At 35.2% G+C, this 13,836-nt stretch overlaps 1 protein-coding gene across 5 annotated transcripts in view; it reads left to right on the top strand.

The window, feature by feature from the left end:
• Nucleotides 1-13,836, top strand: part of SGCG (sarcoglycan gamma) — an 84,382-nt gene that overhangs the window by 51,141 nt on the left and 19,405 nt on the right. For all 5 annotated transcript variants that reach the window (XM_057399633.1, XM_057399636.1, XM_057399632.1 and 2 more), the window contains 2 exons: nucleotides 2,810-2,929; nucleotides 7,532-7,604. In XM_057399633.1, coding sequence (XP_057255616.1) covers nucleotides 2,810-2,929; nucleotides 7,532-7,604 — 193 coding nt within the window. The remainder of the gene's footprint in view (nucleotides 1-2,809; nucleotides 2,930-7,531; nucleotides 7,605-13,836) is intronic.

The following is a 13,836-nucleotide window of genomic DNA, read 5'->3' as shown; positions in this document are numbered from 1 at the left end:
CCATTCCATATGAAAATCTGACTAATTCTATGTTTCTGAAAGCAATGGCTTTACATCTTTAGGTACTATATTACTCATGGAACTAGAACTGAATCTGTAGGAGTATTACATTTTTAATACACTTTTATTGAGATCTTATTTTAAGTAAGAGCTTTAATAAAAATTAACTAAAAAATAAAATTGCATAGCAATACCCCAAAGCACTCAGGTTTTTGGCTTATATTCAACACTTCAATGATTCTAGGTGGTAGGAGAAAAGTGAAGCATACAGAGTAGGTGATAGCCATAGGTTATCAGAAATCATGGATAGCAGAACAGAGTAAGAAAAGAAAAAATCTTTTAGCAGGGCCTGTTGTGATAGATGAGATCTGATGGTTTCAAACCAAAAGAGGGGAGACTCAGGTTGGACATGAGGAAAAAATTCTTTACAAAGAGGGTGGTGAAACGCTAGCACAGGTTGCACAGAGAGGTGGTGAATGCACCATCCCTGGAGACATTCAAGACCAGAGTGGATGTGGTTTTGGGGAACCTCATCTGGTTGAGGATGACCCTGCTCACTGCAGGGGTGTTGAACTAGATGATCTCTGAAAGTCCCTTCGAACCCAAACTGTTGTATGATTCTATGATGATCTTACAACTATTTTCTTTCTTTATGTCACATCTCTCTGAATTAATCTACATTCCATAACAATAGAATTAATAAATAACTGCCAATTTTCTGGCAGTATGCAGATACACATATTAGATCAATCAATTCCTGCTGTTTGAGAAAGGTTTTTCCTGTTCTTACTATGAGAAATGTGAAAAACCCTTTTTTAACAAGATATCCTGTGAAATGGATTCAGCAAATCAAGAAGATAAATGTTCTCCTAGAAGGGATCGAGTTAGGCCTGGTGCAAGTCAGGTCACACTCTGGTTCTTTCAAATCCTTTTTTTTTTTTTTTTCCCAATGTGTTATTAAGTTATTAAAACTTCTGTGTCTACCAAGGTATTGAGAAGGAAAGAGCAGAAGTGCTACTATTGAGACCTGGCAGTTCATTTTCAAAGATGACTGCCTTTGTACCAAGGAAATCAGTAGATAACATTTCCTCTAAATGTACAGTATCTTCGTCACATGAAAGTATTTTTCTGTAATTGTGTGTAAATAATTAACAATTATATATAAATTAACAGTATGTATTTGTGAGTCTTCTAGATACATTGCTGCATGTTGTTCACAAGTTTGCACAATAATTCAGATACACTTAAAGCACTTTCTAATTATTATTTGAAACATTACTCACACTATAAAACCTCACAGCTTAGAACTGAATCTGTGGAAGGCAACCATGGATAGAGATCTAACCTTGCCTCACTTACCCAGAACTGCTTCTTTTGCTGTAAAAAAAATACGACTGTTCAGCACCTTTTCACTTTTTGCAATACACTTCTCAGAAATAAAGTCATGCTTTGGAGGAGCTTTAGAGAATAGCTGAATTGAGATGAGTAAAGCTGTGTTAGGGTGCACATGTCCAGCAGCGTATAATTTACGTGAAAGTTCAGCTTCCTGTCCTAACCATCTTTAAATAGAATCTGTATCAGGTTTTATGCGTTAAAATTGTTGCCTTAGTTTAGGATATTATGGTTTATATAACCCCTTCTGTACTTGGTGGGCAGTTAAAAGCAATCCTTTGTGTCTGCCAAGCGAATCACTAAGCAAATTCTATAGAACTTTATGGTATGCATCTCTCGCATCAGCTACCACACAGATTTTAGAATACATTTCTTAGCGTATCAATCATCCACCAGCTAATGTCATTTTAACTGGAAGGAAAAAAAAATAATCCTAATGATGTTTCTTTTGAGAATTACTGCCTGGAATATACTTAACATTTACGGGAGCAGGCTTGGTACGGCAGGTTCCTGCTGGAAAGGAAGAAGCTCAGCACCTCTCACTCCCACGAATAGTCTCTGAAATGCATTTATTAAAAATTCATTAAAAACATTTATTAAAAAAGGTGTCTTAGCTGCTTTGACCATTCTCTGTAGTTCTAATTCTGACCACAGATTTAGATGATGACTATCAAATCGACACTCAAATTTACGTGGTGTGAATTTTTAATTGATCAGGTTGTGGAAAGGGTAATATTAAGGGTTTGATTTATATCCGCTTACCACGTCCATACTGTAGAACAGGATGTTTTACTGAATCTAGGATTTGGTAATACATAAAGGCTGTCTTGCAGATGATTATTTTACTTTTTGGAGTACGAGGTCAAACTGCAAATATTCTTGTAGCTTTTTTAAACTTTTCTAAGAACATGATCAGTAACAGTTGTTAGATGTGTGGCACCAAACTGACATTTGCTATGAAGAGCTGAGGGTCCTGCTCTTACATGGGATGCTTGTAATTTTAAAGCATTTAAGCCTCCCTGATCATAAAGGATGATGCTGCAAGGACTTTGATAATTAGATTTTATTTAAAAAAAAAAAGAGATGATAGACTCACACTGATCAGAGAATCTCAGCAGTTACAACAAGAAGATCAGGAATGTTTGTCTTGATCAGTTCATCAGGGATTTCCTAAATTCCCTGGAAACCCAGTTTGAAAGCATGACTCCAGGCACAGTTTTGTGACTTTGTAAATAGACTTACCCAATTTCAGTACTTACAGGGCCACTATCCTTAGAATATTCAGGTTCTTCATGATCCTCAACATACTTAAATGTGTCATTAAATTATTAAGACCACAGTTCAAATTATTAGCAATTTATATAGAAAGCTGAAGAAAACTGATGTAATTAATCCATTATTCTACTGTGCTTTGCAGGTCCTAAAATGGTAGAATTCCACGGTCAGCAATTTCAGATCAACTCAAAGGACGGCAAACCACTTTTTACAGTGGATGAAAATGAGGTTGTAATTGGTACAGATAAACTTCGAGTCACAGGTTTGTAACAGTTTGAGAAACGCCCAAATAATAGCCACAAGAAAAACACAATGAAAAATGCCATTTTTAAATACATCATTTTGTGGATGCAGGTTCTGGTTTTACCTCATTAGGGAATAGAAATCTGAAGATATTCTAACCTCTGTCAGCAAGTAATCAGTAAGAACTTTTAAAAGCAAAATTATAATATATCACAGTAAAATAATAATTGTGTATATATGTATATTTTATTTTAGTGATTGGTGCTTTTTTTTTTTTCTGAATTATTAAATGTTTCCAATCACACTGTTAAATGAGGCTGAAAAAATTCTAGATAATACAAATTGAGTCGTATTGGGTTTTATTTGTGAAAACATTTTTAGATTCTCTCTGATATTTTTATATGATTTTATCTTTCAAAGGGAAAGCCACTGTATTTCTGCTTTGTGTGTAGACATGTGACAGAATGGTATTTGTAATATATTTTAAATGCCATTTTTCAAAGACAAGTTTGTCTTAGGCTATTTCTTCAAAGCACCAAAATACTCAGTTACAAAATAAGATGTCAGTTATCACATGAAAAGCTATTTCCTTTCATATGACCTGATAAAGTCAACATTCATTTTCCAGGTATAAAGTTGCATTAATGCAGATATATCAAGGTGTGATTTCTCCTTAAGCAGAAGAATCCATCAAAGGGAATAACAAGAAATATTCTGTAGCTTGTTTTGAATTACATTTTTAATATTTTTAGCCTGGGTGCAACTATCATGATTAATTTTTGCTAATTATTGGTCCCCTGAAATCTTGAGGTCTTAATTTGAATTGATATATTCATATTATTTCACTGTGCAAAACTACAAATGTAGTAACTATACAATTAGTGTTTCAAAGCCAAAGTTAAGTTATAATAAATGTGTTAATAAATTCTGTTTACGCCTGAGGGTCTTATCTTAAGTTTTTTACTATTTAACCTAATTGAAATTACAAGTGTGTTTAACCAAGAAACCATATCAAATAATTATTGTTTGCCCAAGGGATGCTAAACTTTAATAGAAAAGCATGTTTAACAAAGATATGAAAAAACAGCATAATTGTTAACTGATTTGGAAAAGTCTATCTCTGCTCAAAGTAAGTAAAAATAATTCATACACAAGTTTAAATTGTTATGCTAAAACGTGTATTCTGACTTGTCCAATATTAGTCTTTACACTGCAAGGATAATTGTTTACTTTAGCAGATACTGTAGAAAGATGCATTGCCTGTTTCTTTTTTACTCTGTAGTACAAGTTAAAAGCAAACCCATTAAAATCAGTGAGGCTATTTCAGTGTAAAATTAATAGGAGTGAGAGGAGATTCATACCTAGTTTGCTTCAAATTAATTTATTAAAATTGTGATTTAAATGATACTGTTAGCATGAAGGACAAATTAGTAATACTTTGCATACTGAGATAATTTTTTAAACATTTTAGATAAAGAACAAGATTAATGTGAAATTTTGCAAAGCTCATATCATAAGAAATAGAATACCTCAGGCTTAAAATACGCAAACATCTTGCAATATTTTATATACAATATAGGGAACTATTTGATTTTAGTTTTAGTTTGATTTTGTTTATGTGAATTATGAAAAGCTCAGTAACAATTTGTAAGAAAACCTGAAAGGCTTCAACTAAAATATAATGTAGCAGAGAGCAAATGCCTGTGATTTAGGATCTTTCAGGAAAAATTAAAAGTCTAAGAATAACTTGATGAAATATAACAAGGGAAAGCATAGAGTCCTGCATGTGGGCAGGAACAACCCCAGGTTCCAGTATAGGTTGGGAAACGACCTGTTAGAGAGCAGGGGAGAGGGACCTGGGGGTCCTAGTGGACGACAGGATGACCATGAGCCGACACTGTGCCCTTGTGGCTAAGAAGGCCAATGGCATCCTGGGGTGTCTTAGAAGGGGGGTGGTTAGTAGGTCGAGAGAGGTCCTCCTTCCCCTCTACTCTGCCCTGGTGAGACCCCATCTGGAATATTGTGTCCAGTTCTGGGCCCCTCAGTTCAAGAAGGACAGGGAGCTGCTGGAGAGAGTCCAGCGCAGGGCAACAAAGATGATTAAGGGAGTGGAGCATCTCCCTTATGAGGAAAGACTGAGGGAGCTGGGTCTCTATAGTTTGGAGAAGAGGAGACTGAGGGGTGACCTTATTAGTGTATATAAATATATAAAGGGGGAGTGTCACGAGGATGGAGCAGGGGGATTGGACTAGATGATCTTTCGAGGTCCCTTCCAATCTCTAGCATACTGTGATACTGTGATACTGTAATAAGGTAGTACAATCCAACACCTCAGGAATTGTCATTTTCCAACAATTTGGTATGTTTGACCTCGTGCTATTTTGCTTAGATGTTTTCTGGCCCATATGATAGACTGAAACAGCAGCAGACCCTCTCTGTGCTCTCCTAAGAAGGGCAAACACCTGGGGAAAGCCATGAGCAGCAAGGTGTCTCAGGTACCTGACAGGGTCACGGGTCTTGATGCTTGAGTTTAGACAACTGAATTGAACCTGCAGTCAACACAGTCAATGCAGTCTACAGCGTGAAGGAGGCACCTAGACCTGGCATGGGGAGAGCTACTCTGCTGGTCAAATACAGTTGTCTACTTTAGGATGAGCTCAACGGCTCACTCATCTCCCTTGAATATAGTGGCTGAGTTCATATGCTAAAACTTGATCATCCATCAGTATTTGAAACACCTTTTGATAATGGTTTATCTACAAAAGACACTTCATTTGATCATGGCAGCTGGAGGCCAAGCATGATGAACAAGGGTATTTTAGATTACAGTACGTATATATGATTAGGTAATTCTGCCTCTATGTCATCTGTGACACCTACATCATAGACATCATAAACACTTAAATTTTTAAGTGTATGAAAGTGAATCTCAGCTCAACCCTACATGACAACTAATGCTACCCGGAGATGTACTCCAATTACAACCTTTTCAATATTCAGTAATGACCTGCATCTTTTGCAGGCATTTATTACTCTGCGACAGAAGTATTGAACATCAACATTTTGTTCTTGTAGGGTTTTATACATTCAGTTGGCATTGGTGACAGTAAAACCTACCTTGTAACAGTGTATTAGCTAGCAAATAAATTACTGGTTTATAACTAATAATATTGTCATGGCAGTAGGAACAAAGTCACAGGACTAGCTGGAACCAGAATCTTCCTCCACAAATGGCTAGAGTCCATGGCCGTAGGAGTCCAATTCTTCACTCCCTTGCCTGCCCTTGAAACTTACCTCCTGGAAGGCTGTCCATAGAAGGGAGAAAATAGAATCAAGCAGATAAAATTCTATGCAATAAAATCCATTCAGCAGATATAAAATGGTCTCAAGTACTGCACAAAAAAATTTTTAACAGGTACAAATTATAATTTATGTATCATGACTGTTGTATTGGCTAATATTTTGGTGGTGAGAAGGTAAGAAATTAATAGAATGTATTTGCTTAGCCTCCACTTTTCTTGAAGAAGAGGTGTCAGGGCAGAGGGGATTGGTATCTTTTTGGAGAAGTATATTGTATTGCCCTTTCTCCAGTTTACTACTTGTCCTGCTTGTTTGTCTTTCATAATGTCTTAAAGATTTGCTGAGTCAGTGATTTTCCAGTGATCTGTTCTATGGAAGGGTTTACAGTTTGAGTAGTTAATGCTGAAGTGCAGCGTGAAGGTGTATGTTTGATTTAAACACTTCTGCTCAGAAGGTAAGGTAAGTAGGGGACAATTTGAGGGTATGAATAAACATGCTCTTAGACTTTGAAGAGGCAGATAGTTTGTGCTTCATAGGGTGTGTAGGGGGTATTAATGAACCTTTCTGACTTTAGTCTCTCATTAAGAAAATTAGTATCTTGAGCTTGTGTATTGTAGGATTAAAATCATAAGTAATAGTCTATAAAACAGTAAATGTAGTAATATTCATATCATATTGGACGTTATTTCTTTACAGTTTAAAATATAAAGTAGGTAATGATGATAAGAAATTTATTTAGGGCCATTTAAAAAAAAAAAAATTGCCCTGAGATTATTTTCGGGGTTTTAGTGTCATACTTAATTTTTCTCACAGGAAGGCAAGGTTTTACTCTTAATTAGAGGTGAAAGCTTAAAATATGCAGATAAGCCTTTTCATTCCCTATTACACTACCACCACCACACTTCTCACTAGCACATTAATGCTGATATTTACCAGTGGCTTTCTTCCATTATGAATATTTAGGTCTGTAACATTTGCAAAGATTTTGCGGAATTTCAATTCTATTAAATGTAATGGAAGCTGCACTTTAAAAATCTTACTACTTATTTTTTTGTCTCAAGTAGTTTAAAATTTCTCTGTCTTCGCACTTCTTGGATTTCATTTTAAAATTTACACATTAATTATTACATTACCCATGTATTGGGTCATTCCAATCAACGCTGTAATAGTAGTACTGTAGCTATATTTTAATTGTTTTATTAACTGTTAATATATGGTTACTTATCTATATTTTTAATATCAAGTGGCCATATAAATCACTGTTCCTGTTTTCTTTCCATTTGAACTTTTATATATAGTATTTTTCTTTATTTTTTTGCAGGGCCTGAAGGAGCACTTTTTGAACATTCTGTAGAAACACCACTTGTGAAAGCAGAAGCCTTTAAACAGCTTAGGTAAGAATTAATACATAAAAACATTAATAAGTAAACATTGTTTACTATAGATATTCATATTTTTTCTGAACATGGAGTTTTCAACAGCATTTGCAGAACTGTAATTCAAAACAAATACTGTTTTAAATGAAAATTATACATTGCTCTGCAATTTTGAACAATATTATGAATGCTTTATTGTTGGTGGTGAATATTTAAAGCCGCATAATATACTGTGGGAAGTTTTTCAGTAAACTTCTATTTTTCAGCTTTGAAAACCTTAGGTGTGACTTTTTCTATTATGTTGCGATAGAAGTTGCTTGTCTGCAGCAGGTCATTGGCGTATAATTAGTCAAGATTTTTAGGAACTACTGTCAGTCTGAGGAAACACTAGTAAGAACAAGTTGGAAATGTGAAATGCTCTGTATGAGTGAAGAGAAGTTTGGGGTGAGAAAATCATTATAAACTCCTTTGCATGTTTCAGAGCCCCTTAATTCAGGGATAGCATTTCTTTCTGCATTATTCTGTGTAATTTTGAGTATCCCAAATTAGCTTGTAAGAAGTTGGTTATGATGAGGTAATAAACTCAAATTACATTCTGTTCGTGATCATGTTATGTTTGTTTTTAAAAGCCAGTTCAAAGAAAGGTTTGAAATGAAAGAGGATCTCTTTAAGAAGTATACTTCATTCCTTGGTAGTTTGCTACTTTCTGTCATAATTTCTCTTCTTAGGGTTTTTTTTTTCTCCAATAGGGATAACTACTAGAGAGTCATGGAAGATGATTAAAGTTTTCAAAAACTGTCTGTATCTTGGTGACTGAATTTTCAAATTGAGAATGGCAAATGAGAGGGAGACCATTAAGATACTTCTGTTAATTTTTTCCTTGATATTGAAGATTTACTTACAGTAAGATATGTGTGCATTCGAAGATCAAATGAGCTCAAGACATTAGTTTTTACATGTTGATGTCCACTTTCAAAAGTGTGTGTCTTCTACTGTGGTAGAATTCGGATGTGACAAACTTTGATCAATATGTAGGATTATGCATTGTAGTGAACGTTGCCTGATTTTGTAGGGATTGGATTCATTATGTTGTAGATTTGTCATCTGTCATTATCTCAGTTTTTATGAGGTAGGATGTTGGATTTTGTAATTACAAAGACAAGAATGTCTGCAAATTTTCATTGGATACATATCAACTCTTTTCTGTGGTTATTTCTTCACTTCATATGCATCATCAATTAATTTTTTAACAGACTTAAAGCTAATAGTTTTATCTTACATTCATTATATTGTAGTGAATTTTAAGTTCTTATCTGCACTTCATTAAAAAGCAATTACACTGTTTCAGACTATATACAACTATTATTATTATAAATTTTTCACCAGTTTTGAAATAGGACATAATTTGAAGGCAATTCAAATTCATTGAGATTAATTCAAATAACCTGTAAAGTTCTCCTGCATGGATGAGTGGCTTCTCTCCCTTGTGATTTTTACCACAATTATAAACACATGTGTTGAGCTAAAATGTTGCTATGTGTTAGCAGAGCTCGAGTGTAGTTTTTAAAATCTCATTCAGTTCTGTCTTCAGTTAACTTAAAATAGTGGGAAGTTCAGATTCTTCCAGAATTTACAGAAGTTTGCTAAGAATTATAACGTCAAAGAAACACCTACATGGCCACATCAACACTGACACTTGCAACTGACCTTAGTATTTGACGTAAATCCTAAGAGCTGCTAAACACCTGTGCTAGAGGGCAAGTTAGCTTAACCCTAAGAAAAATGATGACTATTAGGACATGAAGCTGTGCAATGTATACACCACTCACTCATGTCCTGGCAGGCCCTTACCCAGTTCAAAGCACCTTGTTCCTTTTATTCTATATATTTATTTATTTTTCCCTGTCATAATCAGCATCGAGTCTGAAAGCAGAGATGGCAGTGATTCTATGGAGGGCTTCTGGGGAGCATCAAGAAGCAAATGCATTTGTCTGCAGTGCAGATGCTAAGTTAAGATGTAGGCAGAAAAGAGCAGTTTATAAAACTCATGCTGGAAAAAGGTTACTTTCAAGGGTAATCTTGTAAACAAAATTCATGCATTTTGTTGTGAAAGAGTTCAAATAAGTTTACCAATGAATGGTTATTTCTTAATGCTTTATAAATATTCTGTTTCATTCCACATTGTTAAATACAAGAAACTACCTACTGAAAAGCTTCAGAATGAAAATTTAAAATGCCATTTTAAGTATTACTTTTCTATTTTAAACTTGAATATGCTCCTTTTCCACATTAGGGTTGTGAGTACCAAGTTATAGGTAATATAACCTATTTGCTCACCTCAAGCCTTATTGTCACACTTTCACTGTCCATTAATCTTCTTCTATTTTTCCTCTATTTTTCCTTCAGTGGTTATGCTGTACCATGTGAATATGATATGCTAGATAAATATGATATGAAGTGCCATGGTATGCAGCATTAAATATAGGGAATACTGCTTCAAGAAAACCCATCCACTTCAACTGTAGTTGCGTGTTTCAAGGAGCTGATTGGAAAGCTGTTAATGCTCATAACTTTTCAGCTAGTGTCACATGAACAGAGGCCATATTCACTCTCTGTCATTCAGATTTAGGGCAGGACTGGAAACAAAGCTGACATAAATGGCCTTCTGAATTAAACATTCTGCTGGCTTTCCTGTCCAAATGCCGAATTTCAAGATAGACTGCTTTTCTGGGAACAAAGAGATAAGTGTGTTAGAACATATCTTTTTATAGCTAAGTAATGGAGACAGAGAAATGCAATTACACTGCGGTCAGTAACTGTCTTTTCATTCCGTAATTTGAAGGAAACATATAGAGGCCTTTTCAGTCTAATAGACTGAATTCATGACTCACCCATAAAGAGATGTGCTTGCACTTACTTCCAAATGGTAGGAAGAATTACAACAACTAAAACAGAAATTTCAAAAATGAAGCTTTCCTACGTTTAAAATAACATTGCCTACTTTTTAATTCCTTTCTTGGATTTCTTATATCTAAATAAGATACCTAGTTTCATTTACAAAATATACGACTGTAGTACCAGCAGAGACCTATACACAGGGTCTCGCACATAATAAAATTCTGACAGACATCCCAATGGCATGCTTATAGTCAACAGGAAGATTTTGATGTATCTGGGAAATAGCCTATGCAGAAAAACAGCACTGAGGAGTTACCTCATTAGAATTAGCCAATTATCATTAATAAGAACAGAAATATGTCTGGACTCCTACTTTTCCCAGCAATTCAGTTGCCTCACATAGTCGAGTGCCTACACATCTTCCAGGTACAGAGTTAGGCCATCAATCAGCATCCCCAGGTCCTTTTCCACCAAACAACTTTTCAGCCACTCTTCACCAAGCCTGTAGTGGTGCATGGGGTTGTTGTGGCTCATATCCACGATCTAGCAATTTTTATTGTTGAACCTCAACAAGCACCTGTTTACTGGGTCACATCTCCTCTCCTGTAGCTGAATCAGATCTTCCGTATGGTCATGGGACTACAGGAGAGCAAGCAAGAGGAAGCACAAGTTACTCTTGTTTAGGGCACCCATCCAAGAGCCAAAGGATGCCCAGGGTTTTCAGTTACAAAAGTAATCCTGGAAGCAGAACCAGATGAATGTCCTGGCCTCTAGCTTGTCTCCTCTTTATTTGTTCTATTTCTTCCTGGATTATTTGGTTGTACAAAGGCTTGCATTCAACACAGGGATTGCCACAATCCAGCTCTTTACGCCTGCCGAACTGTTTCATAGTCTGGTAAATGAAGGTAATGGATACAGGTTTAATTTCCCTCAAGATGACAAGGGAACTGAACTGATGCTTCATAATTCCTGGCTGAATAGCAATATCAGTAGGATTGTGATATATGTAACATAGGTTTATGCATATTATAGTATTGATTATTTTTTATCAGGTCTCCAGGGGCTTCTATAGAATTTAGCTGCCACCTCTAACTGAATCGCAACAACATTTTAATGGAAAATGGGTACCTTGCTTTCCAAATGAAGGAATTTAAATAGAATTATGGAAGCTCATATTCAGATACATATCTTGTAACCCAAAATGTAGGTGGGAAAACTGTAACAGTAACTAATGGAACTAGCAGATGTAGAGAGGGAAGTTTATAGAAATTTCCTAAAAGCCAGCTTCTCCACAGGTTCCATGTTAGTTACTGGAAGTAGCCTCTTGTATTCTTGAGAGCTTCATGCCAGCACACATACCCTTTTATATCCCCAGTTATCAAATAAGAATCTTGATGTGAAAACTAGTGTCTCAGTTTAGACATTTTTCCAATCTGATGCCAACATAGTTTTCTAATAATTTATAGCACTTTAGAATACTATTTGGCATTTTATGTTATTCCTTCTATATTTTATATCCTTGAAAGTTTTGTCATTTTGATATTGTTCACTTCTTGTGATCTACGTGGCTAAGGCAAAACAATGAATGAGCGAAATTCTTTAAATCTCAAGCAATGTTTCTGAGCTGAGCATTCACACGTTTCCCAAACTTAGGGAAATGTGCTTACAAAAGTGACACCTTTCCATTTATTAACTAACTGTATACTATGCATAATTAATATAATGCTCACAGATGCGTACTAGCTTTGCTGTCATATTTGCTGCATATGGATGTCTGACAGCCAGAAACTGTTTCTTCTGAGCACAAATCCTGTGAGAATTAACTCTTGGTACAGTCAGTTTGTGGTATTTTGCCAATTCTTCAACTGAGGGTTTACATCCAAGTTCAAAAGTGACCCACAGCTTTGCACCCTTCTTGGATTTGAATAGCAGTATAGCAGGAATGCTGTCACTCTTCCAGAAATCAACTTTTGTTAGAGTATCATTATAAATATATATATAAAGTGCTATCCAAATGTGGGTGTATTCTGAAAAGACTTCAGTAATTCCCATAAAACAAGATGGTTTTTAAACAAACGTATAATATTGGCATTCACTGAAACTTGAAATATATAATTTTAGAAGCATTGCTTCATATTTTAATAAAATGCCTATGTCCAGTGCTTAAAAACATAAAAATATATATTTCCTAGCTTGTGAACTACATGTTATAGAATATTGATAATTTGAGGGCATAATTATGTATCTTTTAAGTATTTGGTTAAGGTAAATTACTGTACTGATGGATTGCTGGTAGACCTTCCTATCTGTATATTCAGAATAAATATGTCCCCTTTAATTTTTACTTCTGTTATGTGGCATCAAATAACTCCATTTTCTTATGGCTTCTACTTTACTGCGATTCTTTATGAAGGCTTGCTTTTATCCTTTCCACTACCCACTGATGATATGATTTCCTTTTGCACTTGACGTATTTGCTAGGGTTAAACTGTGTAATAAGACAGAGAGAAAGGCTGGAAACTGAAGTTGGGGGGGGCATATGGTTACATGAGTAGTAATTATGAAGGAAATCCAGTAAGAGATGTATAGAAGCAGCCAGGGTAAAAAACATTTGCTAAATCATTGCTTAATCATAGTTGTAATACTGATGCTTACATGCTAATTGCCTAAAAATACCATCTGACTAATTGGAGTACAGTGATTTTTATTTGTACTCATTATGCAAATCAAAAGCCCAGTCAGTCAGAGGAGAATGAATTATGCAATGGAGAAGTAAGTCGACGGTTATGATTCGGTATTTGTAAAGCATCTCTGCTCCCTGACTGGTGAGATATTTCTACTGCAATGTAATTTTTTGAGCCCTGGCATTAATATGCTACATATAAATTTTCATTCATATACTTTATTTCATTCAGGTTAACTAAGAATACCATCAAATATTTCTTTGCAAGCTTAAAAATTTCTTTCCATTCATCTGATGGACTCAAATCTGTAAAAAGCCATCATTTATAATGATCAGATGATGCAGGATATCATATTTATTACATTTTCAGAAGCATTTCTGACTGGGTATCTCAAACTGTCTTATTGGCAAGGGCTTGGGTACTACTTCACTTACAGCCTTCTTTTAAGCAGTGAGTTTACTTGAAAATATTAATCCTAAAGTGAAAAGCATTTTCCAAGCACAATATGCTTTCTCTGTGTTGCATTACTGTCTCTTTGTGTGCACCTATATAGTTGCAAAATCTTGTTCAGTGCAATTTAGTTTACAAACCGTAGCGCTTTACCTGTGGGGCATATATATCATTTTACATATGTATCATATGACCATGGGAAACCTCTACAGATTACA

Source organism: Pezoporus wallicus, unplaced genomic scaffold (genome assembly GCF_028554395.1).
Source record: "Pezoporus wallicus isolate ANWC-B61680 ecotype Strahan unplaced genomic scaffold, APGP_CSIRO_Pwel_v1 scaffold_6446, whole genome shotgun sequence".
Taxonomy (NCBI): domain Eukaryota; kingdom Metazoa; phylum Chordata; class Aves; order Psittaciformes; family Psittacidae; genus Pezoporus; species Pezoporus wallicus.
This window is presented reverse-complemented; position numbering and strand designations above follow the sequence as displayed.